The sequence below is a fragment of the Eptatretus burgeri genome, chromosome 11, assembly GCF_056783735.1.
Source record: "Eptatretus burgeri isolate ZD-2024b chromosome 11, Ebu_testis_v1, whole genome shotgun sequence".
NCBI classification, from domain to species: Eukaryota; Metazoa; Chordata; class Myxini; order Myxiniformes; family Myxinidae; genus Eptatretus; species Eptatretus burgeri.
The window spans coordinates 100,569,442-100,594,172 of NC_140971.1; the positions used below are offsets into that span (position 1 = coordinate 100,569,442).

The 24,731-nt window shown below is 42.5% G+C and overlaps 1 protein-coding gene across 4 annotated transcripts in view; it reads left to right on the forward strand.

The window, feature by feature from the left end:
- LOC147017768 (chromodomain Y-like protein 2) overlaps positions 1 to 13,897 on the forward strand; it is an 88,960-nt gene extending 75,063 nt beyond the window's left edge. For all 4 annotated transcript variants that reach the window (XM_085847671.1, XM_085847667.1, XM_085847668.1 and 1 more), the window contains 2 exons: positions 11,172 to 11,315; positions 13,511 to 13,897. In XM_085847671.1, coding sequence (XP_085703797.1) covers positions 11,172 to 11,315; positions 13,511 to 13,517 — 151 coding nt within the window. In that variant the 3' untranslated portion in view covers positions 13,518 to 13,897. The remainder of the gene's footprint in view (positions 1 to 11,171; positions 11,316 to 13,510) is intronic.
- Positions 13,898 to 24,731: the final 10,834 nt, after the last annotated feature.

The following is a 24,731-nucleotide window of genomic DNA, read 5'->3' on the forward strand; positions in this document are numbered from 1 at the left end:
CTAGTCTTTTCCACAAGTTGAAGGAGTCCACCCCCTTCTGCCGAGATAAAAGGCCTTGGTCACTCAGGTCAATGAAGGCAAGGTAGAGGGGCATTTGCTGTTCACAACATTTCTTCTGCAGTTGACGTAGGGAGAATGGCATGTCAATTGTTGATCTGCCCACTTGGAAGCCACACTGTGGCTCAGGATATACTCACTCTGCCAGCCTCTGCGAACTGATGAGGGTGACCCAAGCAAAAATCTTCCCCACTACACAGAGCAGGGAAATTCCACGGTAATTATTACAGACACCGCGATCACCCTTGTTTTTGTAGACAGTGATAATGCTGGCATCCCACATATCCTGTGGCACTACACCCTCCTTCCAGCACAAACAAAACAGTTCATGGAGTGGGGTGGGCTTAGCATACTTAACCATGTCAGGAGGGATGCTGTCATTTGCAAGTGCCTTACCACAAATTATCGAGTCAATAGCATTACTGAGCTTTATCTCTGTTGGCTGTTTATCCAACTCGTTCATGACTGGCAATAACACGACTGCATTGAGGGCAACGTCACTGACAACATTTTCGATGGAATACGGTTCGAAATAGTACTCAGCTTATGTTGGTCCAGTTGCTTATGTTGGTCATTCATGACTTCCCCCATCTTAGATTTGAGGGAGACAGTCTTTTTGACACTTGGACCAAAGGCTTTCTTAATGGCATCGTACATTCCTCTGATGCTTCCGGTGTCAGAAAACATCTGAATGCTGTTACACAGGTGATGCCAGTACCCGTTTGCACAGTGCCTGACTGTTCTTTGTGCCATACTCCTTGTTTCTCCAAGTAATGAATGTGTTTCCACACTCGGGACTTCCTTATAGTTCAGCGTTCAGCAGCGCAGTACGTTTGGCTGCGATGACTGGTTTCATCTCCTCCAGGTGAGCTTCAAACCAGTCTGTGTTCTGTTTCTCACACTTGCTAAAGATAGCCATGGCTGTTTTTAGACAGTGTCTCTGATGCAGGCCCACTTTGTTTCAGCATCCCCATTTGGTGTACTTTGGAGAGCTTTCTCTAGAAAGTTGAGAAAAGTCTGTGTCAGCCCTGGGTTGAAGGTGTTGGCAGTTTTGATACAGGGATGGCCCTTCTGCTTAGAGTGGTGCAGTTTCTTTGGCCAGAACCTGACCTTGCTGCATACCAATGAGTGATCGGTGTCAGAGTCTACACTGTGGAAACTGCGTGTGATGAGGACATTGTCAATGGAGACTCACCTGGTGATGACAAGGTCCAGCTGGTGCCAGCATGATGGAGGATGTCTCTGTGACACCTGGTGACAGGGTTTAGTGTCGAAAAACGTGTAAGTGATGCACAGGTTGTGATAGGTGCACATCTCGAGCAGCCTTTGACCGTTCTCATTAATTTTTCCAGTACCATGCCACCCGAGTCTGGAAGGCCATGAGTCATGGTCAGCCGCATCCCCCAAGAGGAAGAGATGTTTGGTGTTTTATGGATGCCACTAATAATGGTATGGAGTTCATCATAGAACTGATCTTTGGCTTTGACGTGGATTTTTAAACCCACCTTGTTGTGATCGTTGTCCTCCTGAAGGATTCTAACTGGCCGATTGTGGAATCCTATTTTGACTTCAGACAGAGTTTAACGTTTTGTCCGATTTGATTATAAAATCCTACAAAAACCCTATCGACACTGATAAAACTGATGTCCACACAATTCCTTCCTTGTGAAACAATTTATTTTCTAATTATACACCAGACACTTCTCACCCTTGTACAATGAACTTAAGAATCCCCATTGATTGCAATATTATTTGATTCTATTTCATTTATTCTTACTTTAGTTAAGTTAGACCAACCCGATTCAATTCACTTCCACATTACATCAGAGAGTTTTATTCTAACTTGGTACTTGGTCAGTTCCAAGGAGTACAAGTCACTGAGATACTATACTTCCTCACGTGCTTGCACTGAGAACAATGGGCCTTTCAAAGCATTTTATACTTCCATGAGAGAGAGGTTGGGGGATATTCACCCAGACTGTAGACGTGTCCTTGAGACGAAAAGCCACTTCGTACATTTCTAAGCAAAGGTTCATTTATCAGCTCGGTCACTCTGCTCCAGAACAACACATTTCTTATCATTTAGGGAAAAAGTCTTTTGGCAAGAAATGACAGCCAATTCAATTTGCAGCATAAAAGTTACATTTCTGAAACTCCATTTGTTACAATTTAAAATACATTAATATAATTTTTTCCCCCACAGCTTCAAGAGGAGAACAGAGTGTTGGTGCGTAAATGCTCATCCGGTTTACCAGTCCTGATGTCGAGGAAAGTTGTCTGGACAGAATGCGTTCTGAGCCGTTGGTGGGTAATTCTTGGATGCCAAGAAAGGAATCCTTGATGGCGGAGCCCGCACCATGCTGGCATGGTTCCTCCGGTTGTTTACCGTGCCAGAAGAAGGTGTAGTCTCTTTCCCTGAGCGACCCGCTATCAGCGAGACAAGTCTCCTGAAGAGCTGCAATGTCCACATTGCGTCCTCTGAGCTCGATATTGATGATGGTGGTGTTTCGATTGTCATTGATACGTGTGAGATCCTCTGATTGGCCAGGATGCATAGTTCTGACATTCCAGCTTGCAAAACGAAGGGCTGGTGCCTTCTTAGGACGGCGACCATGGAGTGTCCTCTCCATGGTGCATGTCTGGGCAGAGTATATGGAGATCCTGGGTTCCCCAAGCATCAGAATCCCCCTGTCGGCCTTGCAGGCTGCATGCAAAGGAGTGCAGGACACGATGTTTGGCAACAGTTTGATTACAGGAGTTGCCGCGGATGTGTATAAAAAGTAACACGTAACCACCTTCGGGGCTCCACTCCGGGTTTTCTGTCAGAGTTTGCTCCCTTTGCCTCGGTCTCTCCCAAGAACCCCTCATGGCAATGGTGCTATTTACCCATAGCTGGGTATGCACATACTGTACATACATGCACATACCTATGACACCCAACACACATATACCTTAGACATGCATACCTTATACAAAGGTATGTGTGAATATATGTATGTTTATCTTTGTTATGTCACCCATAACAAAGATAAAAACACCCTTATACAATATACATACATACATACATACATACAGGTGGTGGACAAAAAGATGGGAATACCTGAATAAATGAGGGATACCAAGCAATGGCTTCCACACAGGTGTGACTGATGTGTTAATTAAGCAAATAACATCCCAGCATGTTTAGGGTCATCTGTAAAAATGATGCACAGGCCTGGTTGCCTATCATTATGGTTCGCAATGCTGCAAGAAGAGACCCCCCCCACCCACCCAATGCCCCCATCCACAGAGCACATGTGGTCACCCATTGGTTTGATGAGCATGACACTGATGTTATCCTTGTCATGGCTTTCTCAGTCAACACATGTGAACCTAATCGAGCATTTGTGGGATATTTGGGAATGACGCCTGAGACAGCGTTTCCTACCTCCATCAAACAGGTGTGAGTTGATTGACTTTCTCAGAGAAGAATGATGCTGCATGCCTCCTGCAGAATTCCAGACACTGGTGGACTCTATGCCATGGCCCAACGGGCGATCTTGTTCCAAGCATACGACACGTTCTTCTGATGCATACCTTTATTTGGGCAGTGTAAAGGCAACTGACAGCTCTATAGAGGGAAAAATATAACCCATGAAGTTACTGTATGTGCATGAAGTAAAAACATACGTACTGTTTTTAATTCAAAACACCTCACTGCACTGGAAAACGTGGGGACAGGAATACTGTATTGTTAATGGTGGAGACTGGTAACACCCTCACCCACTTGGAGGCAGCACTACACAATACACATTTACATAGAGACTTTGCATACCCCCACCCCCCCCCCCAAGACCACCAGCAAAGATAAAAACACCCTTGTACACTAACTGGGGTCATGCTGATCCAATGTAGCAAGTCTGGATGGAACCGGCCCACAACCGTACTCGGCGTAGCGTGATAAACAAACACCGGTCCATTAATTATAGTAAGGATAAGGAAAGAAAGGGGAAGTGATTGTGAATTTAACATTCCATCTTTATTTACTTTTAACATTGTTCTTAACAAACAGGGACAGGAACAACGCAGGCATGATGAGCCAAATGGCCTTCTCATGCACCAAAGTTCCCTGTTTATCTTTGTGTAATGTTGTAAAGAACAGAACAGAAATAAATGGGGAGGGGAGGACAGAGTTTGGGGCGGGAGTGCATGTAGTTGGAAGAGGGAGATGGAGATGTTGGGAAGGGGGTGGGGGGGATTGAGGACTTGAGGTTGGAAGGGGGGTGAGTACTTGGGGTTTGGAGCAGTTGAGAAGAAGAAAGAGGGAAGGCATGACAGAGTTGGGTTGGGAGAGAGAGGGCCAAGAGGGGACAGAGTTTGGATTGAGAGTTTTGAGGGGTGGTGGGGGGTGGGAGTTGAGGACATTGGGTTGGGAGGGGATTGAGGATTTGAAGAAAGGGGGAGGAGTTTGGGTATGGTGGTAGGGGGGGTAGAGAGAGGACAGAGTTAGGAGGGGGGTTGAGAACTTGCGATAGTTGGGTCCTTTCAGTATTTTGGGTTATTGAGGTATTTTGGGTCCTTGGGGTCTTTTGGGTCCTCGGGGTCATTTGGAACCCTAGGGTCCTTTTGAGTCGTTTGGGCATTTGGGGTCTTTTAGGGTCTGTGCGGTCTTCAGGATATTTTCGGTAGTTTGGGGTATTTTGGGTCTTTGGGGTCTTTTGTGGTCTTTGGAGTATTTGGGGTTTTTGAGGTCTTTAAGGGTATTTTGGGGTCTTTTCGGTCTTTAAGGGTCTTTGGGGTATTTTGGGTCCTCAGGATCTTTTGGGCTTTTGGAGTCATTTGGGTGTTCTGGGTACTTTTGGTTAAGTATTCCAGGTCACAATTGTGGGTGATGTCTGGTCAGTTGACCAACCAATGGGTAAAGAATGGACATACATACATACTGTACATAGTTCCATACACACATCGTGCATGTGTGTGTCCGTAACCATAATCTCGGACATATACGGACCAATTTTATTCGTACTTGGCACAAAGACAACACATGATGGTACACATTTTCTCGTCATTTTTTCAACATCAGATCCAAGATGGTCGACTGGTAGACTGGCGGCCATTTTAGTTGTACATAAACATGGGCTTGCCCTTTGACTCCATCCAGCAAAATTACCAAAGTAAAAGGGGATTTACATTTTATTTCGTTTTTACTTGTTTACCCTGATCTTCTTTAAGTAGTGCTTTAACCAATTATATTTTTGTCATTCACAAAAATCCCTTTATAAGTCATGATTCTAAAGTGAATAACATGTCGTTGAACCACATCGGATATCAACAATACGTACAATTTGCTTCTTGATTCATACAAAAATAATGGGTACAATTTGAACCCCTCGAAAGCAGAAGTTATTCAATGAAACTATCTCAGGAGGTCAAATTATTCTGCTGGAAATTGTACAAATTAATTTTGTTTTAAAGTTTAGATCATACAAATTGACCAAACAAAATGGGTCTTTGATATTCGAAATAAATTTCCATGAACTCGCACTCCTTCAAGATGATTCAACATCTTTTCCCGATTGCTCATAATAGACATCTGTCAGTCGTCGTTCAGGACAAGAATATGATGCACCTGTTACACCGAAAGGTGAGGTGAAGAGCCAGTCATCGTTTTATTGCACGTGCACTTTGCTGTGCGGTGTGCTTTGTGTATCACTTGTGTTTTATCATTTAAATAAACCTGGGTTCGGACTACTCCCGCCTTCTGATCGATCTGAACAACCTCTGAATTTTGTATGTACACTCAATTATAAGTCCCCAAAAAACAATAATTTCATAATGAACCATTTTAGTGAATCAAAGCAAAATGTCACAATAAAATATATATTTTCTCATTTTCATAACCATAACCATTTGTTTTGTAATTTAGAAATTTATTTTATTTTTTTTTTAGCATGCCTGAAAAAACAAAACAAACAAAAAGCAATTTAAAACTTATCTTTGCTGACATTCAAGTTTGAAAAAAAATGGATATTTCTGTAAACACTGATAAACTGATCATTGAAAATTCATGTGTTTTGGACTTTTGTTGAATAGAGTGAGAGAGAAAATGTTAATTTCTGAAAGAACAGTAAAATATTCATTTGAATTGAACTTCATCGTCACGATGTTAGAAATACACATCCCTTGCATATGCATTTCAATAAAATAGACATTACCAAAGCTTTTCGACATGCACTCCTCAGGATAAAACCGCAAGCAGATGAAGAAGAAGCACAAATCTCTCGTTTATAAAGTCATAATGTAATGTCCTCAGCCTGGTGTTGGCTCAGTGGTTAGGGTGGAGGCTTGGGATCCTAGGGTCCTGAGTTCAAGCCCTGTTGGCCGCTGAATTAATACACCAGGGCGATGACTCAGCCTGTCATTCTTCTGAGGTCGGTGAAATGAGTACCAGTGTGTACTGGTAGAGGGGCACTGCACGAGCGACACAGTCGCGCTTCCAAGAAATGATAGCTGCCATACGCAAGAAGAAGTAATAATGTCCTCAATGTTTATTGGTTGAGAGAAAGAAAGGACGGGATTATCTGATTGGTGGAACCACATCATGAATAATGATTAGGCGGAGATGAATCACCAAAGTACCTGCAGAAGCATACTGCTAATTAGCTGAGGGCCATTTGGGGGGTTGGGTTGGTGGTTTTCACCACAGGGTGGTGGTTTTCATGATGACTCAACTGACTGGTGGAGTTGTCACACAGTTAAGTCATCATATTCAAAATAGATATAAAGTTCAGACAAATTATTTCTGTCTACAAAGAATGGGATTGGTTGACCTGATGAATGTGGCCTCCATTGCACGAAGGTGAGCTAAACTGCGTCCTCCACTCAGGATTTTAAACCAGCCGATACGGTATTGCTCTGCACACTGAGGATTATTCAGTAAATGGTGACCAATTGCAGCGGCGCAGGGAATAGTTGTCGTACTGTGTACATTCTTACAAGCCCAAGTTGGTTGTCTCTGTTCAGATGACTGACCCGGTCAGATCCCCAAAGGGACATGTTGTTCAATGCAATCCTTCCCTCTCAAAGATGTGCGGCCCACATACCAAGCATCACACTGGCACTGAAATTCGTAAATAATCTTACTTATACGAGAGACGGGCAGAACATCTTTTTCGACTGACAGAAGCAACTGGCGGGTCGTGAAGATCACTCGTGGTTGAACAGCACAGTAAGAATGGGACACTGTCTGTTTGATCTGTTTTTTCAAACATTGAGACACTTTGCCTTTCCAAGGTAGACATAGGTATACCGGACATTTACCAGGTCCGATTATAGGATTCTTTGGTGGGTTCAGGAATTTGTGTTTCTATCTATCGATGACCTGTTCATTATCAAGAAGAATAGTCTTGATGTTCTCAATTTCAGCATGGAGTTTATCTGTGGAGCAGATCTTTCTTGCTCTATTGACCAAGATACCAATCAATCCAATCTTGTATCTCGAGGAACTGGAAGAGTCCCACCTAGTATACTGTCTTGTAAAAGTAGACTTGTGGTAGACTGTGGTTTTATAAGCGTCGGCTAATTTCTCAACCAAGACGTCCAAGAAGGGAAGTATGCCGAAATGTTCCATCTCGAAGATGAACTCGAGGGATGAATGGAGAGAGTTCAGGTATGCGAAGAAGACTTTACATGCTGAGGTTGATTCAAAGACAACAAAGATGTCATCCACGTACCGATAATAATAGATGGAAGATGGTTGAACTTCACAATGTGGATCTGCAAAGGCACGTTTTTCTCAGTAACCAACAAGTATGTTTTCCAAGATGGCGCCTCGAGGAGATCACATCACGACACCATCGATCTGAGTATCCATTGAATCATTGAAACTGAACTCGACAGAGCGGGTTACCATATTCATTAATTCAATGAAGACAGACTCGGAGATCGGTGGAAGTGTCAAGTCACTATGATACAGGAGTTGAGCGCAGATTTCGATCACTTCTGTCAGTGGGACATTTGTGAATAGACTGGCTATATCACATGAGCACATTGTGGAATTCTCGTTGAGGGATGTGACGGACCGTATGGCATCGGCGAAGGTGAAGGAATCCACAATTGCATGTTCTGAGACACTGCCCAGTGGCTGCAGTAGTTCACCGAACCATCTGTTGAGTTCATGCTGTGCAGAGTCAGTCATTGAAAGGATCTGCCGTAGAGGAACACTACCTTTATGAGTCTTTGGCAGACCCTACATCCTAGGTCTTTGTGATCCAACAGATCTCAATGTGTTATAAACCTCCTTTTGAGGGGTCTCCTCGTTTGCAGAGTTGCAACAGCCTCTTCTCCCTTTGTTTCTACATACGAGATGTGTGGTCACATTCAGTTGTATTTCCCAGGTGTTGGAACTTGGACACATCGCTCAAAATTACAGCCATTTTCTCAACATAGTCACTCTTATTCAGAATATCAATGCTGGAGCCTTTATCTAGTCTGCAAATCTGGATTTCAGGATTCGTTAGGAATCCCACAGTAAGCGTGAGTGAGATTGGCTAGTCTGGCCTGAAGTGCTTTGTTTGCCTCATTGGATATTGGTTGCCATTTACTGAATAATCAATCCTCAGTGTGCAGAGCAATATCGTATCGGCTGGTTTAAAATCCTGAGTAGAAGACGCAGTTTAGCCCACCTTCGTGCAATGGAGGCCACATTCATCAGGTCAACCAATCTCATTCTTTGTGGACAGAAATCATTTGTTCGAACTTTACATCTATTTTGAATATGATGATTTAACTGTGACAACTCTACCAGTCAGTTGAGTCATCATGAAAACCACCACCACCCCTCTCCCCCCCCCAAATAGCCCTCAGCTAATTAGCATTATGTTTCTGCAGGTACTTTGGTGATTCATGTCCGCCTAATCATTATTAATGATATGGTTCCACCAATCAGGTAATCCCGTCCTTTCTCTCAACGATTCAACATTGAGGACATTACTGTATATTGTAACTTTATAAATGAGAGTTTGGTGCTTCCTCTTCATCTGATTGCAGTTTTATCCTGAGGAGTGCAAGTCGAAAAGCTTTGACCATATCCATTTTATTGAAATGCACATTGAAATTTTGTTGTACGAATAAAATGTTTGTTTATTTGAGACAAATGTACATCCCTTGCACTGATAAAAAAAAAAAAAATCATACTTCTACTTATGGTGGTGGCATGATTTCATGCTTTCAACTGGCTATAAACAAAGGTGCATCGCCACTGCTGCTGATTATGGGGGTGCGGCTGATGCTGTACCCCGATTACCACTATACTGGTACTCGTTTCACCTACCTCGGAAGGATGACAGGCTGAGTCAACCCCACCGGGTGTTAATTCAGTGGCTGATGGGGCTCAAACTCAGGACTCTAAGATCCCAAGCCAACCACCCTAACCACTGAGCCAATACCATACTTATGCTTACACTGATACCGGAATTAATATAAGCCTTGAACAGTCATCAATTCCTCTGATTTATCTCAATCAATCAGGTCTGGCCCTAATTGGGTGCACTTTACTCTTATGAAGGTGTCGTGTGCATTTCATTGCTCTAATTATATTTTTAATATCTCCCTGTAAGTTGTCTTTCAGAAAAAATTTCATTACACTGTTATTTATTAAATTAAGTTTAATAATAATTGACCATGGACCAATGGCCCATGAAATATTTGCAGGTTCCTTCTGCTTCATTTTCATCATCGTTGTGCATGGAATACCCTCAAAAGTTCATTTGCATATTTGAAATAAATATACATGAGCAGGAACCTGTGCAAGACCAAAATGAGAGATTTTTTGAGCCCATGGATTGTATTTACATGATTGAACATACCTCGGAGACGAGACTGACCCACTCTCACAACACATCATATGACTCTCGTCTGCATCGGCATTATTATCCCTGACTGATGTAGGCCTCTCATGTACCGTCCCGGTGATAAAATATTCTCAATCCAATGCCACCAATATTTATCGTAAGATTGTACGTTATTTTGAATAGATCTCAAAGGTGATCATCAAATTGTGAATTGTAACCAACCGATCGTTTGAACATCTTGGTTCATGCATTTGCTAGTTTGCTGCATCTGAGCATTTCTGAATTATTTTTCAAAGTACCTCTAAATTTGGCACTATTTCATCATATGAAGTGGATTTCAAAAACCTTGTCGCTCCGATCATGACGATTCTAAATTTGGAGTCAAATTGATGTTCATTATGTGATTTTGAAGGTGCCTGACCCTACATCCAAACCTCGACCACTTGTAAAATTTGGGTGCCCAACGCTAAATGTGGGCTCCCTGGACACCTCTTAATGTGGAGCTCTGCTTATTGGAACAGGGTACAGCTGAAAAGAGCACAAAACAGTCCTCACAACTTCCTATCGCTACACCTAGATTCGCATTATTTATGTGAGCAGATTCCACAGAGCCGTACTCGTGAATAACACGATGTTCCCAAAGTGCAGAGAGCAGCCGTAAGACAATGGATGGGATCGAGGCATCGTGCAGGCCTCGATAACATGGATTCCTTGTGGAGATGTCTGTCCATCACCAGCCTCCTCAATGGCATGATCTCCATCTCCATGGTTCTGCTATCAATGGTCTACATGCTGTGCTCCAAACGGTCCCTCTTTGGATTATTCAATTTGGATTGGCGGGTATTCAACATCAAGAGTTCACCGTCTAACGAATTTGGTCACGAGCTTTACACGGTGAAAGAAAAGAGAACGTGCAACACTGCCTTCATTGCACCGAGACATTATCAGTGTCTCAAGTGAGGTAGTTGTGCTAGACCAGAAACTTTGTGCGAGCAAATGAAAGACCTCGGGGCTAACGACCTTACCATTGGATTCAGTTGGGAATGAGCAATTGTATTAAAGGATTGTGATGGATGTCCGACGTGCTGAGGAACCGTGCTGTTTCTGTGTGTTTGTTTATCTGCACATTTGATACATGGACAATAGATGATGCTCCTCCGATGAAGATAAAAACATGTTTTGATGCTAATTGTCTTGTTGGTCGCATTCGCTAAATACTCACCCGACAACTTTTCATTCTGTTTCTCCAACCCCGTTACTCTCCTTATTTCCAACTTACCCAAGGCGTGTGAATTGCTTTTCTGCGGACGAAAGCTCACAGCCGAAGAAGCCTGTACCAAAGGTCTGGTCTCTCAGGTCTTTTGGCCCGGTTGCTTCACACAAGAAGTCATCGTGCGTGTACGCGAGCTCGCAGCGTGTCGTACTATGGTAAGTAAGCCACTCTCAACCGCCGTTGCCGTGTCATCGATTGGTCGCTCTATCCTATTGTTGAGTTTCAATGATACAACGACAGGGATAACAAAATGTTTCAGAATTTCTCAGTATATGTCAAACCCCAAGAATGCGATCACAGCTCTCGGACTAAGTTAACGGCATTGTGAATTGCATGCTTCCTCGTGGATTTTTAACAATGAGAAAAATGTCTTTTTTAATCTCTCATTTTGACTTTTTTGCTCCTGTATTCCCTGATATACTGGTATGTGTTCATTGATACTATTCCTGTGAATTGTATAAAAGAAACCCATTGGAATTGATCCACAGGGCCTGGAGAATTTGTCCCATTCCCCGTGGCACACTGGTGAACATTAAGCATTCACTGCGGAAAGATCTTTCTTTGATGACCGAGGAAAGATCTTCTGTTTTTTTCTCCAGAAGGATGGAGGCTCACGGAAGAGCAAGGTGACAGAGGGTAATTGTTGGTTTTCAAATGTGATGGGAGTTGAAGAGGTTTTTGAAATCCAACTTTGTGCCGAACCCTCCGCCGAGCATTCCTGTGAAAACTCATTGTTTGGGATTGAAGAAAAGAGCATCGATCGCACAAAACCAGTCTGCCAATTGTAGCAACTGTTCCATTGCCGATGCTCTAGCCATCCGTGCATGTGTACATGTGTGTTATGACACGGGAAACCTTCTTTTCAGACACATGGGATGACCAGGAAGGCTAAAAATGATCAATTTTTTTTTTTTCCGAAATGAAAAAGTTATTGTTGAGAGAGAAGATAATGTAACTGAGATGTGGTCGTGGAAGGGTAACGTATGATGGTTGGTTTGTTTTTGATATTACAGACGAGGTGAGATTGACACTGCACTGCAAAACCCATTAAATCCAGAGAAAACTCAGTGGAAGAAGAAATGTTAAGAGCAGGAAGAAGGAGCTTTCTTCGTGTTTGCATCGTTACGAGGGATATATTTGACTGATATCACAAGCGTGTGGCTCCAGGGAGCAGCACTGCTCGGGTGCACGGCTGTGCTGCTGATGCAGTGTCCCCTGTGGGTTACGGCAGGAATTCTAAACTTCAGGGTGCTGGTGCTAACTCACATCCTCTTTGTCAAGAAACATTGTGGAATCGTAAACGACCACTAACAAATGCTGGCAGAAGGATCCTCCTTCGCTTAACGTCCTTCCAAGGGATGGCACACTTTATGATGTAACGTCCTGCCTCGAGTTTCCAGTCGGATCGAATGGCTCAAATGAAAGTGTGCAGTGCTCTCAGATCTCTATTCCGTCCTGTGAGGACTCAGCAGGTTTTTGAATACAAATTAATATCTTAGACAATCGACACAGTCTGCCATCTTGCTTTGCTAACCAATCTCTTGGTTACAAGGCCACCTTTATTCTTGGATTTCAGATTTCCCCCGTTCGCATGGTCAACGTGCTGCCATCATTGGAATGCTCTCCTGGTACAGATTGGAGTTCCCCAAGGCAGTGTGTTTGGCCCAGTCTTGTTCTTCATCTACATAAACGACCTCTCTGATGCTCTCGAGAACCCTCTCTTCCTTTTTGGTGTCGTACAGTACCCCATTCTTCTTGGCGTTCACACTTTGTCTTCTCTTTTGCTCCGACAAAGGGCTAATGGCCGAAGCGTCAGTTTCTCCTTGATTCCCATGGCAGTTAGCATACCTTTATCAACGTCATGTTGATTTCATCCACAAGTTTACCATTTACTTGCAAAATGTCAAAACTCCACCTGGAGCATAACCCAACAGGAAGTCTTCATCGGAACATTTTCCCATCGAAGAGTGTTTCAGCCCTAAACTTCCAATCTTGGGGGGAGGGGGAAGGGAGGGGAGGGTGGGCCACGCTCCGAAAAAGGAGCGTCGTCCTACCGGGAGTTTCTCGTAACGACCTATTGGCAAGTATGATGACAACAAATATGATCATTCACAAGAACACCACCATCCGATTTGATCATCATTGTCGGTGGTCGCTTTCACTCGATTGTGAATTTTATCAGATTATTCCATGATATTGATGTTTCTACCCCTTCATAATGTTATAGCATTCGTCGTAAGGCATAAAGTGTCGTTTTATCATCTTGTTTGTGCATGGCAAGGATTCCCCAGGCAGGTGCTGATTTAGTCGTGGCTTATTGGCTCGAGTGATTCTGGGGTGGCTTTTGCAGGTACTGATGGAAACGAAGGAGCTGTTACGCTCGGTGATGCGCTCTGAACTAGACCTCGCCAACCAACGGGAGTGTGATGCTTTGCAGAGAATCTGGAGTTCTTCTGAAGGTGTGAATTCACTCATCAGTTACCTTCGTAAACAGGACAAGGTTTTGCCTTAAAACAGGTCAAAGGGACTTCACACGAGGAATCGGGCGGCGACTATGACTTGACATTTTGCCTCCAGGCTCTTCATTTGATTGCTTTACATTGATGATGAATTTTTATTTTCCACAGCAGTTATTAATTCTCCTTAGGAAGCCATGACATTTTGAGCCTGTAACAGTGTTTATCCTTTGGTGGTTTTATTTCTTGCATCATTTTTCATGAATAAACTTCTATTTTTACTTCGCTTGCAAACTTTTCTAATATAAATGACATCGACAAACTGAGAATGTATAGGATCTACTGATGAGATGTTTAATGTAAATGAATTATGAAGTTGTTTTTATTTTAATGCATTTTACGGAAATCTCAATAAAATGAAGATAAAGAAAACAACCGTGAGAGAAGCAAAGCTTTCCAGAGTTGCCGGAAAACTTTGGCCCGACTCACGGGAGGGAAGCGGTGTCATGTGCCTGGAAGCGCGGTACTGATTGAGGTAAGGGGCAGGGATGACCATGCCATTTTATTTTGTGTTGTTAAGATTGAGGGGGATGAGTGTACCTATTCACGATGAATTTCGAACAAGGACACGGAGACAAGTGCACGCATCCCGAGATGCTGCGGCACCGTTTGCCATCATGAGCTGGTGTCGTGACTGCTCCTGTGAAATGCTTGGTCCAAACCGATGCCTCTGCACGTTTTTCTTCATAATAATCAAACGTCTCCGGCTTTGGTGGCTTCATGTTGATGGAGAGACTCCGCTGCTATTGACCTTTGACTTTTATTCAGAGCCCACTAAGTCATCAATTGGAGTCTTCCATTGAGCACCGATCTGCTAGCTTGCTGAGCTGAGCTGGAAGAATGATCAGGTCAGTTTTGACTCTACTCTGCGTGTGGATCATCTGTGCACCAAATATTGCCAGCTTTCCTCTGTGAGGAAGCTGCGGAATGTCGAACGTTTATTGATTCATGCAAACTTGGCAGCGAGCTCGATTTATCTTCCTCGTCTTTGTGTACATTTCTTATTTATTTTGGTGTATTCTGGTGCAAAACATTTTTTTGAATAAAGCTGATATTGAGTTACAAAAAAAGGAATGTGTCTTGAGTATCTCATATTGTTACAAAAGTGGCTTTGTGGTTAAAGAGCAGTTAATTATTCATCAGTTCTCTTGATGAGTGTTAGTGTGTGTGTAACCCCCAATTAACAATGACCCCCAAGGGTTCTGAAGGTAGGGTAGATACAAAGTAGCACTGCTTGTGGTGGTGGGAGAGGATATGACAAGTGATGCTTCAGAGCCCTTGATTGTATCGCAATTGTAATAATAATCTATAATTCGTGGAGCAAATGTATGTATGTGATTATGTATGTATATCCGCTCATAACCCATTGCTTGGACAGCTGACCTGACGTCACCCAGAGATTTAACCTGAAATACTTAACTTAAAGTACCCAGAGGACCCAAAATAACGCCCCCCACCCCCGAGCAACCAAAAAACCCGGAGGACCAAAAAGATCCTGAAGACCCTTTTAGACCCCTTCGATCTTAACACCATTTCGACCCTTTACACCTTTCAAACAGATTAGGCAGTTTTGACCTTCACCATTTTGACCACTTGGACCTTTTTATAGCGAATGCAGTGAGCTTCATACTTAACGCGTGCACATGAGAGAATAGGAAACAACAACAACAACAACACAATACCCCTGATGATTTGGAATCCGTATCGTTGGCTATGAGCCTTTTGCTTCCGATTGTTGTTAAACGCTGTGCGGTGTATAAACACGATTGGGTTTTATTTATATCTTGTGAATATTACTTAACGCGTGCACATGAGAGAATAGGAAACAACAACAACAACAACAACAACACATTACCCTAGCAATTTTGAATCCGTGTCGTTGGCTACGACCCTTTTGCTTCCGGTTTTTTTTTGCTTCTGGTTTTTTTTGTTTCCGGTTTTTGTCATGGGGAATGATGAATGCCGGGAGATAAAGGCATCGTTGGAGACATGAAAGACCCAAATATCAGACATGGTGTATATTTCCTCCACTGATTTTAATAAAGATATCTCCCGCATTATCAAAAAATTTTCAATCGTGATTCATGTTATTTGATCGCTGATCTCGAATCCAGGCCGAAGTAACCGGAAATTGCGTATACAGTTGTGAACAAGTTATCGGTAAAGTCAGAAGCGAATGTAAGAAGAATACTACGTTCGCTTCTAGTATTTATTTTTTGGGGATGAGATCCTGTTCTCGGCGGTGTAGTTGTCGTTGTGAAGGTAATGTTGAGGTAATATTAATTTTTTTAGATGAGATCCTGTTCTTGGTGGTGTGGTCATCATTGTGAAGGTAATGTTGAGGTAATATTAATTTTTTTAGATGAGATCCTGTTCTTGGTGGTGTAGTTGTTGTTGTGAAGGTAATGTTGAGGTATAATGTTGAGGTAATATTAATTTTTTTAGATGAGATCCTGTTCTCGGCGGTGAAGTTGTCGTTGTGAAGGTAATGTTGAGGTAATATTAATTTTTTTAGATGAGATCCTGTTCTCGGCGGTGTCGTTGTTGTGAAGGTAATGTTGAGGTATAATGTTGAGGTAATATTAATTTTTTTAGATGAGATCCTGTTCTAGGCGGTGTAGTTGTTGTTGTGAAGGTAATGTTGAGGTAATATTAATTTTTTTAGATGCGATCCTGTTCTAGGTGGTGTAGTTGTCGTTGTGAAGGTAATGTTGAGGTAATATTAATTTTTTTACATGAGATCCTGTTCTTGGCGGTGAAGTTGTCGTTGTGAAGGTAATGTTGAGGTATAATGTTGAGGTAATATTAATTTTTTTAGATGAGATCCTGTTCTAGGCGGTGTAGTTGTTGTTGTGAAGGTAATGTTGAGGTAATATTAATTTTTTTAGATGAGATCCTGTTCTAGGCGGTGTAGTTGTTGTTGTGAAGGTAATGTTGAGGTAATATTATTTTTTTTTCAGATGAGATCCTGTTCTCGGCAGTGTAGTTGTTGTGAAGGTAATGTTGAGGTAATATTAATTTTTTTAGATGAGATCCTGTTCTCGGCGGTGTGGTCATCATTGTGAAGGTAATGTTGAGGTAATATTAATTTTTTTAGATGAGATCCTGTTCTCGGCGGTGTGGTCATCATTGTGAAGGTAATGTTGAGGTAATATTAATTTTTTTAGATGAGATCCTGTTCTAGGCGGTGTAGTTGTTGTTGTGAAGGTAATGTTGAGGTAATATTATTTTTTTCAGATGAGATCCTGTTCTTGGCGGTGTTGTTGTTGTGAAGGTCATGTTAAGGTATAATGTTGAGGTAATATTAAATTTTTTTAGATGAGATCCTGTTCTTGGCGGTGTAGTTGTTGTGAAGGTAATGTTGAAGTAATATTAATTTTTTTTAAATGAGATCCTGTTCTCGGCGGTGAAGTTGTCGTTGTGAAGGTAATGTTGAGGTATAATGTTGAGGTAATATTAATTTTTTTAGATGAGATCCTGTTCTCGGCGGTGTCGTTGTTGTGAAGGTAATGTTGAGGTATAATGTTGAGGTAATATTAATTTTTTTAGATGAGATCCTGTTCTAGGCGGTGTAGTCATTATTGTGAAGTTACTGTTGAGGTAATATTAATTTTTTCAGATGAGATCCTGTTCTCGGCGGTGTAGTTGTTGTGAAGGTAATGTTGAGGTAATATTAATTTTTTTAGATGAGATCCTGTTCTAGGCGGTGTAGTCATCATTGTGAAGTTAATGTTGAGGTAATATTAATTTTTTTAGATGAGATCCTGTTCTTGGCGGTGTTGTTGTTGTGAAGGTAATGTTAAGGTATAATGTTGAGGTGATATTAAATTTTTTAGATGAGATCCTGTTCTCGGCGGTGTAGTTGTTGTGAAGGTAATGTTGAGGTAATATTAATTTTTTTAGATGAGATCCTGTTCTAGGCGGTGTAGTTGTTGTTGTGAAGGTAATGTTGAGGTAATATTAATTTTTTTTAGATGAGATCCTGTTCTAGGCGGTGTAGTCATCATTGTGAAGTTAATGTTGAGGTAATATTAATTTTTTTAGATGAGATCCTGTTCTCGGCGGTGAAGTTGTCATTGTGAAGGTAATGTTGAGGTAATATTAATTTTTTTAGATGAGATCCTGTTCTTGGCGGTGAAGTTGTCGTTGTGAAGGTAATGTTGAGGTATAATGTTGAGGTAATATTAATTTTTTTAGATGAGATCCTGTTCTATGCGGTGTAGTTGTCGTTGTGAAGGTAATGTTGAGGTAATATTAATTTTTTTAGATGAGATCCTGTTCTTGGCGGTGAAGTTGTCGTTGTGAAGATAATGTTGAGGTAATATTAATTTTTTTAGATGAGATCCTGTTCTTGGCGGTGTAGTTGTTGTTGTGAAGGTAATGTTGAGGTAATATTATTTTTTTTTCAGATGAGATCCTGTTCTCGGCGGTGTTGTTGTTGTGAAGGTAATGTTAAGGTATAATGTTGAGGTAATATTAATTTTTTTAGATGAGATCCTGTTCTAGGCGGTGAAGTTGTCGTTGTGAAGGTAATGTTGAGGTATAATGTTGAGGTAATATTATTTTTTTTTAGATGAGATCCTGTTCTAGGCGGTGTAGTTGTTGTTGTGAAGGTAATGTTGAGGTAATATTAATTTTTTTAGATGAGATCCTGTTCTTGGCGGTGTAGTCATCATTGTGAAGGTAATGTTGAGGTAATATTAATTTTTTTTAGATGAGATCCTGTTCTTGGTGGTGTAGTTGTTGTTGTGAAGGTAATGTTGAGGTAATATTAATTTTTTTAGATGAGATCCTGTTATAGGCGGTGTAGTTGTTGTTGTGAAGGTAATGTTGAGGTAATATTAATTTTTTTAGATGAGATCCTGTTCTTGGCGGTGTAGTCATCATTGTGAAGGTAATGTTGAGGTAATATTAATTTTTTTTAGATGAGATCCTGTTCTTGGCGGTGTCGTTGTTGTTGTGAAGGTAATGTTGAGGTAATATTAATTTTTTTAGATGAGATCCTGTTCTAGGCGGTGTAGTCATCATTGTGAAGTTAATGTTGAGGTAATATTAATTTTTTTAGATGAGATCCTGTTCTCGGCGGTGAAGTTGTCATTGTGAAGGAAATGTTGAGGTAATATTAATTTTTTTAGATGAGATCCTGTTCTTGGCGGTGTTGTTGTTGTGAAGGTCATGTTAAGGTATAATGTTGAGGTAATATTAAATTTTTTAGATGAGATCCTGTTCTCGGCGGTGTAGTTGTTGTTAAGGTATAATGTTGAGGTAATATTAATTTTTTAGATGAGATCCTGTTCTAGGCGGTGTACTCATCATTGTGAAGGTAATGTTGAGGTAATATTAATTTTTTTAGATGAGTTCCTGTTCTCGGCGGTGTCGTTGTTGTGAAGGTAATGTTGAGGTATAATGTTGAGGTAATATTAATTTTTTTAGATGAGATCCTGTTCTCGGCGGTGTAGTCATCATTGTGAAGTTAATGTTGAGGTCATATTAATTTTTTCAGATGAGATCCTGTTCTCGGCGGTGTAGTTGTTGTGAAGGTAATGTTGAGGTAATATTAATTTTTTTAGATGAGATCCTGTTCTAGGCGGTGTAGTTGTTGTTGTGAAGGTAATGTTGAGGTAATATTATTTTTTTTCAGATGAGATCCTGTTCTTGGCGGTGTAGTTGTTGTGAAGGTAATGTTGAGGTAATATTAATTTTTTTAGATGAGATCCTGTTCTTGGCGGTGTAGTCATCATTGTGAAGTTAATGTTGAGGTAATATTAATTTTTTCAGATGAGATCCTGTTCTCGGCGGTGTAGTTGTTGTGAAGGTAATGTTGAGGTAATATTAATTTTTTTAGATGAGATCCTGTTCTCGGCGGTGTGGTCATCATTGTGAAGGTAATGTTGAGGTAATATTAATTTTTTTAGATGAGATCCTGTTCTCGGCGGTGTGGTCATTATTGTGAAGGTAATGTTGAGGTAATATTAATTTTTTTAGATGAGATCCTGTTCTAGGCGGTGTAGTTGTTGTTGTGAAGGTAATGTTGAGGTAATATTATTTTTTTCAGATGAGATCCTGTTCTTGGCGGTGTTGTTGTTGTGAAGGTCATGTTAAGGTATAATGTTGAGGTAATATTAAATTTTTTTAGATGAGATCCTGTTCTTGGCGGTGTAGTTGTTGTGAAGGTAATGTTGAAGTAATACTAATTTTTTTTAAATGAGATCCTGTTCTCGGCGGTGAAGTTGTCGTTGTGAAGGTAATGTTGAGGTATAATGTTGAGGTAATATTAATTTTTTTAGATGAGATCCTGTTCTCGGCGGTGTCGTTGTTGTGAAGGTAATGTTGAGGTATAATGTTGAGGTAATATTAATTTTTTTAGATGAGATCCTGTTCTAGGCGGTGTAGTCATTATTGTGAAGTTACTGTTGAGGTAATATTAATTTTTTCAGATGAGATCCTGTTCTCGGCGGTGTAGTTGTTGTGAAGGTAATGTTGAGGTAATATTAATTTTTTTAGATGAGATCCTGTTCTAGGCGGTGTAGTCATCATTGTGAAGTTAATGTTGAGGTAATATTAATTTTTTTAGATGAGATCCTGTTCTCGGCGGTGAAGTTGTCATTGTGAAGGTAATGTTGAGGTAATATTAATTTTTTTAGATGAGATCCTGTTCTTGGCGGTGTTGTTGTTGTGAAGGTAATGTTAAGGTATAATGTTGAGGTGATATTAAATTTTTTAGATGAGATCCTGTTCTCGGCGGTGTAGTTGTTGTGAAGGTAATGTTGAGGTAATATTAATTTTTTTAGATGAGATCCTGTTCTAGGCGGTGTAGTTGTTGTTGTGAAGGTAATGTTGAGGTAATATTAATTTTTTTAGATGAGATCCTGTTCTAGGCGGTGTAGTCATCATTGTGAAGTTAATGTTGAGGTAATATTAATTTTTTTAGATGAGATCCTGTTCTCGGCGGTGAAGTTGTCATTGTGAAGGTAATGTTGAGGTAATATTAATTTTTTTAGATGAGATCCTGTTCTAGGCGGTGTAGTTGTTGTTGTGAAGGTAATGTTGAGGTAATATTATTTTTTTTTCAGATGAGATCCTGTTCTCGGCGGTGTAGTTGTGAAGGTAATGTTGAGGTAATATTAATTTTTTAGATGAGATCCTGTTCTAGGCGGTGAAGTTGTCGTTGTGAAGGTAATGTTGAGGTATAATGTTGAGGTAATATTAATTTTTTTAGATGAGATCCTGTTCTAGGCGGTGTAGTTGTTGTTGTGAAGGTAATGTTGAGGTAATATTAATTTTTTTAGTTGAGATCCTGTTCTTGGTGGTGTAGTCATCATTGTGAAGGTAATGTTGAGGTAATATTAATTTTTTTAGATGAGATCCTGTTCTTGGCGGTGTAGTTGTCGTTGTGAAGGTAATGTTGAGGTAATATTAATTTTTTTAGATGAGATCCTGTTCTTGGCGGTGTAGTCATCATTGTGAAGGTAATGTTGAGGTAATATTAATTTTTTTAGATGAGATCCTGTTCTTGGCGGTGTTGTCATCATTGTGAAGGTAATGTTGAGGTAATATTAATTTTTTTTAGATGAGATCCTGTTCTTGGCGGTGTCGTTGTTGTTGTGAAGGTAATGTTGAGGTAATATTAATTTTTTTAGATGAGATCCTGTTCTTGGTGGTGTAGTTGTTGTTGTGAAGGTAATGTTGAGGTAATATTAATTTTTTTAGATGAGATTTTTTTGTCAGGTCAGGTTCGATCTGTGACCTGCTACAGGTACCATGTAAACCTGTACTAACCTGTTCCATGGTCGGGTTGTCGGCGACTAAACCGTCTCCCCCACCAGGTTTTCTGGTGAGGAGGGTGTTTGGATATGGACACCCAGCAGGATTAAAAACAAAACCTGTCAAAGGGCGGAGGAGCTCCTTGTGAGCCAACGGCCATCCATATCTAGTGCCCAACTGTGTCTGCGGACGTCCTCCTGCAGTTGGGTTACTTCTTATTTGGAGGTTGGTGGCAGGATTTGCACTCCAGCCACCGTAAAACGCTTCATTCCGCAAAACGCAAAAAAATCTGAAAACCCACTCCGTGGGAGTACCTCCTGTGCAGCTTCCCTTCGCAGGGCAGCTCACCGGATGATGGGATTGGGGCAAAGCCTTCGGGACCCCCAGTCTTTGATAGGAGGGAAACCACGGGGAAACATCCCTGGGTCAGATTGCGGGAGAGTGTGTCGGAGTGGTGCTGAGGTGTCGTCCACCAGACGGCGGTCTCCTTGGGTTAACCTGAGGCGGTCCCTTCGGGTGGGTGCCTGGAATGTCCTATCCCTAAGAGAGGATGATCACCTGTCTCTGTTATCATCTGAGCTCAAGCGTTTGGACATCGGGATTGCAGCTCTCTCTGAGGTTCGGAGACCGGATTGCGGCGAGATAATGGTGGGTGGTTACACCTACTATTGGTCTGGTCGCTCTGATGGTTACCATACCCAAGGAGTTGCTGTAGCTGTGTCCAATAAGCTGACCCCAATGATAATTGAGGTAACACCGGTCAACGAGCGTATTATGAGATTAAGGATTCGTCACTCCTTAGGTGTCATTTCCCTGGTCTCTATTTATGCTCCGACTGAGGCGAGTGATCTTACCGTGAAGGATGCATTCTACGCCACACTCGAGTCTGTGGTTGATCAGTGCCCCAGACGAGATACACTTCTAGTCTTGGGGGATTTCAATGCATCGACTGGAACTGATAGGGATGGTTATGAGGTGTGTGTTGGTCCCCATGGGTCAGGAACTATGAACCAGAATAGCACTAAGTTCCTTGACTTTGCAAGAAGTCATGGACTTAGGGTGGCTGGTTCATGGTTTCAGCGCCCGCAAGCTCATCGCTGGACTTGGTATTCAAACGCTGGCGGTGTGGCAAAGGAGATTGACCATGTCCTCATTGACGGTCGTTGGAGGATGATCCAGAACTGCAGGGTCTACCGGAGTGCTCAGTTCCTCAATACTGACCACAGGCTTGTTGTAGCAACTCTAAAGCTGCACCTTAAATCCTGGAGAATGGTACCATCCCAGCCTAGGCTGGATGTTGCCAAGCTCAGGGATGAGAGAGTAGCTGAGGAGTTTGCGAACAGGCTGAGTGGACACTTGGGGGGTCTGGGTGCTTTGGGGGGTCCTGAAGAGTTGTGGAGCACCTTCAAGACCACCGTCCTTGATGTTGCCGGTGGATGCCTTGGAGTTCACCGCAGGGCAAAGAAGAATTTTGTCTCTCAAGGGACACTGGATACCATTGACCAGAGTCGCAGGGCCAGGCTGAATGGCAGAGCTGAGCTGTTCAGGGAGCTGAGGCGTAAAACTGTACGTGCACTGAGGGTGGACAAGGAGGCCTATGTGCGAGGAATCTGTGAGGAGGTAGAGCATCACCTGTGGACAGGTGATTCTCGTCCCGCTTACAGGGGAATTCGCGCATTACGTTCATCCAAGCCCATCCCTCGGAGCACTGCAGTTCGAGCAGAGAGTGGTAGGCTCTTGACAGAGGAGTCTGAAGTGAAGGCTCGCTGGGCCGGTTACTTTGAGCGGTTGTACCAGGCTGATCCCCCAGCTGTCGAGTTGGACGTCAAGGGTGTTACAATCCCTGTTGCTGACCCTCGAATCAACTGTGGTCCACCATCGCTTGTGGAAACACGGGCTGCGGTGAACCAGTTGAAACGGGGCAAAGCTCCAGGGATCTGTGGCATCCATGCTGAACTTCTCAAGGCTGGTGGAAATGCTGCACTCCCGTCGTTGCATGCAGTTTTGTGCTCTGCCTGGAACACAGGCATCATCCCAACTGACTGGAAGAGGGGCCTTGTTGTCCCTCTCTGGAAAGGGAAGGGTGATCGCCAAGACTGCAACAACTACCGAGGGGTGACGCTGCTCTCAGTGCCGGGCAAGGTCTTTGCTCGGATAATTCTTGATAGGGTTCGCCACCATCTGCTTGAGCACCAGCGTCCAGAGCAGTCAGGCTTTACACCAAAGAGGTCAACGATTGACCGTATCCTTGCTCTTCGTGTCCTCACTGAACGCAGACGAGAGTTTCGGCAGGGGCTGCTTGCAGCCTATGTTGATCTCTGTAAAGCGTTCGATTCAGTGAATAGGGATGTCCTCTGGAGGATTCTTGTTCTTCGTGGGGTGCCACCGAAACTGATCGATCTGATGTCTGAACTCTACTCTGGTACTGAGAGTGCTGTGAAGTGTGGTGGTACCGCCTCTGACTTATTTCCAGTTGTTACTGGAGTTCGTCAGGGATGTGTACTTGCCCCCACACTTTTCAGCACTTGTATGGACTGGATTTTTGGGAGGATGTCGGAGAGATCAAGTTGCGGTGCATCGTTTGGCAATGTCAAGATCTCGGACCTTGATTTTGCAGATGATGCAGTCATCTTTGCGGAGACTTTAGACATCCTCTTGGGGGCCCTCGAGGTGCTGAATGAGGAGTCGGAGCCGTTGGGATTACGGATTTCTTGGGTCAAAACAAAGATCCAGGCTTTCGGTGACATCTTGGATGCTGCTGTCCTGTCTGTGTCTGTTTGTGGTGAGGATGTTGAGGTCGTGGATAGATTCACTTACCTTGGCAGTGATATTCATGTCTCCGCAGGTTGTGAGCCGGAGGTCAATAGACGTCTGGGTCGGGCCTGGGGAGTCATGGATTCACTGGATCATGGGGTGTGGCGCTGCCGGTACCTGTGCGGGAGGACGAAAGTCCGAGTCTTCAGGTCCTTGGTACTTCCAGTCTTGCTCTATGGGTGCGAGACTTGGACTTTGACCAAGGATCTGAGACGGAGACTTAATTCCTTTGGTACCAGGTCTCTTCGGAGAATCCTTGGCTATTGCTGGTCGGATTTTGTGTCCAACGAGCGGTTGCTGAGAGAGACTCGGATGAGATTTGTTACCTGCATAGTCCGTGAGCGTCAGCTGCGGCTGTATGGACATGTGGCTCGCTTTCCTGACGCTGATCCTGCTCACCAGATTCTCTCAGCGAGGGAGTCTCATGAGTGGAGGAGGCCAGTGGGCCGACCACGTGCCTCATGGTTGCAGCAGGTT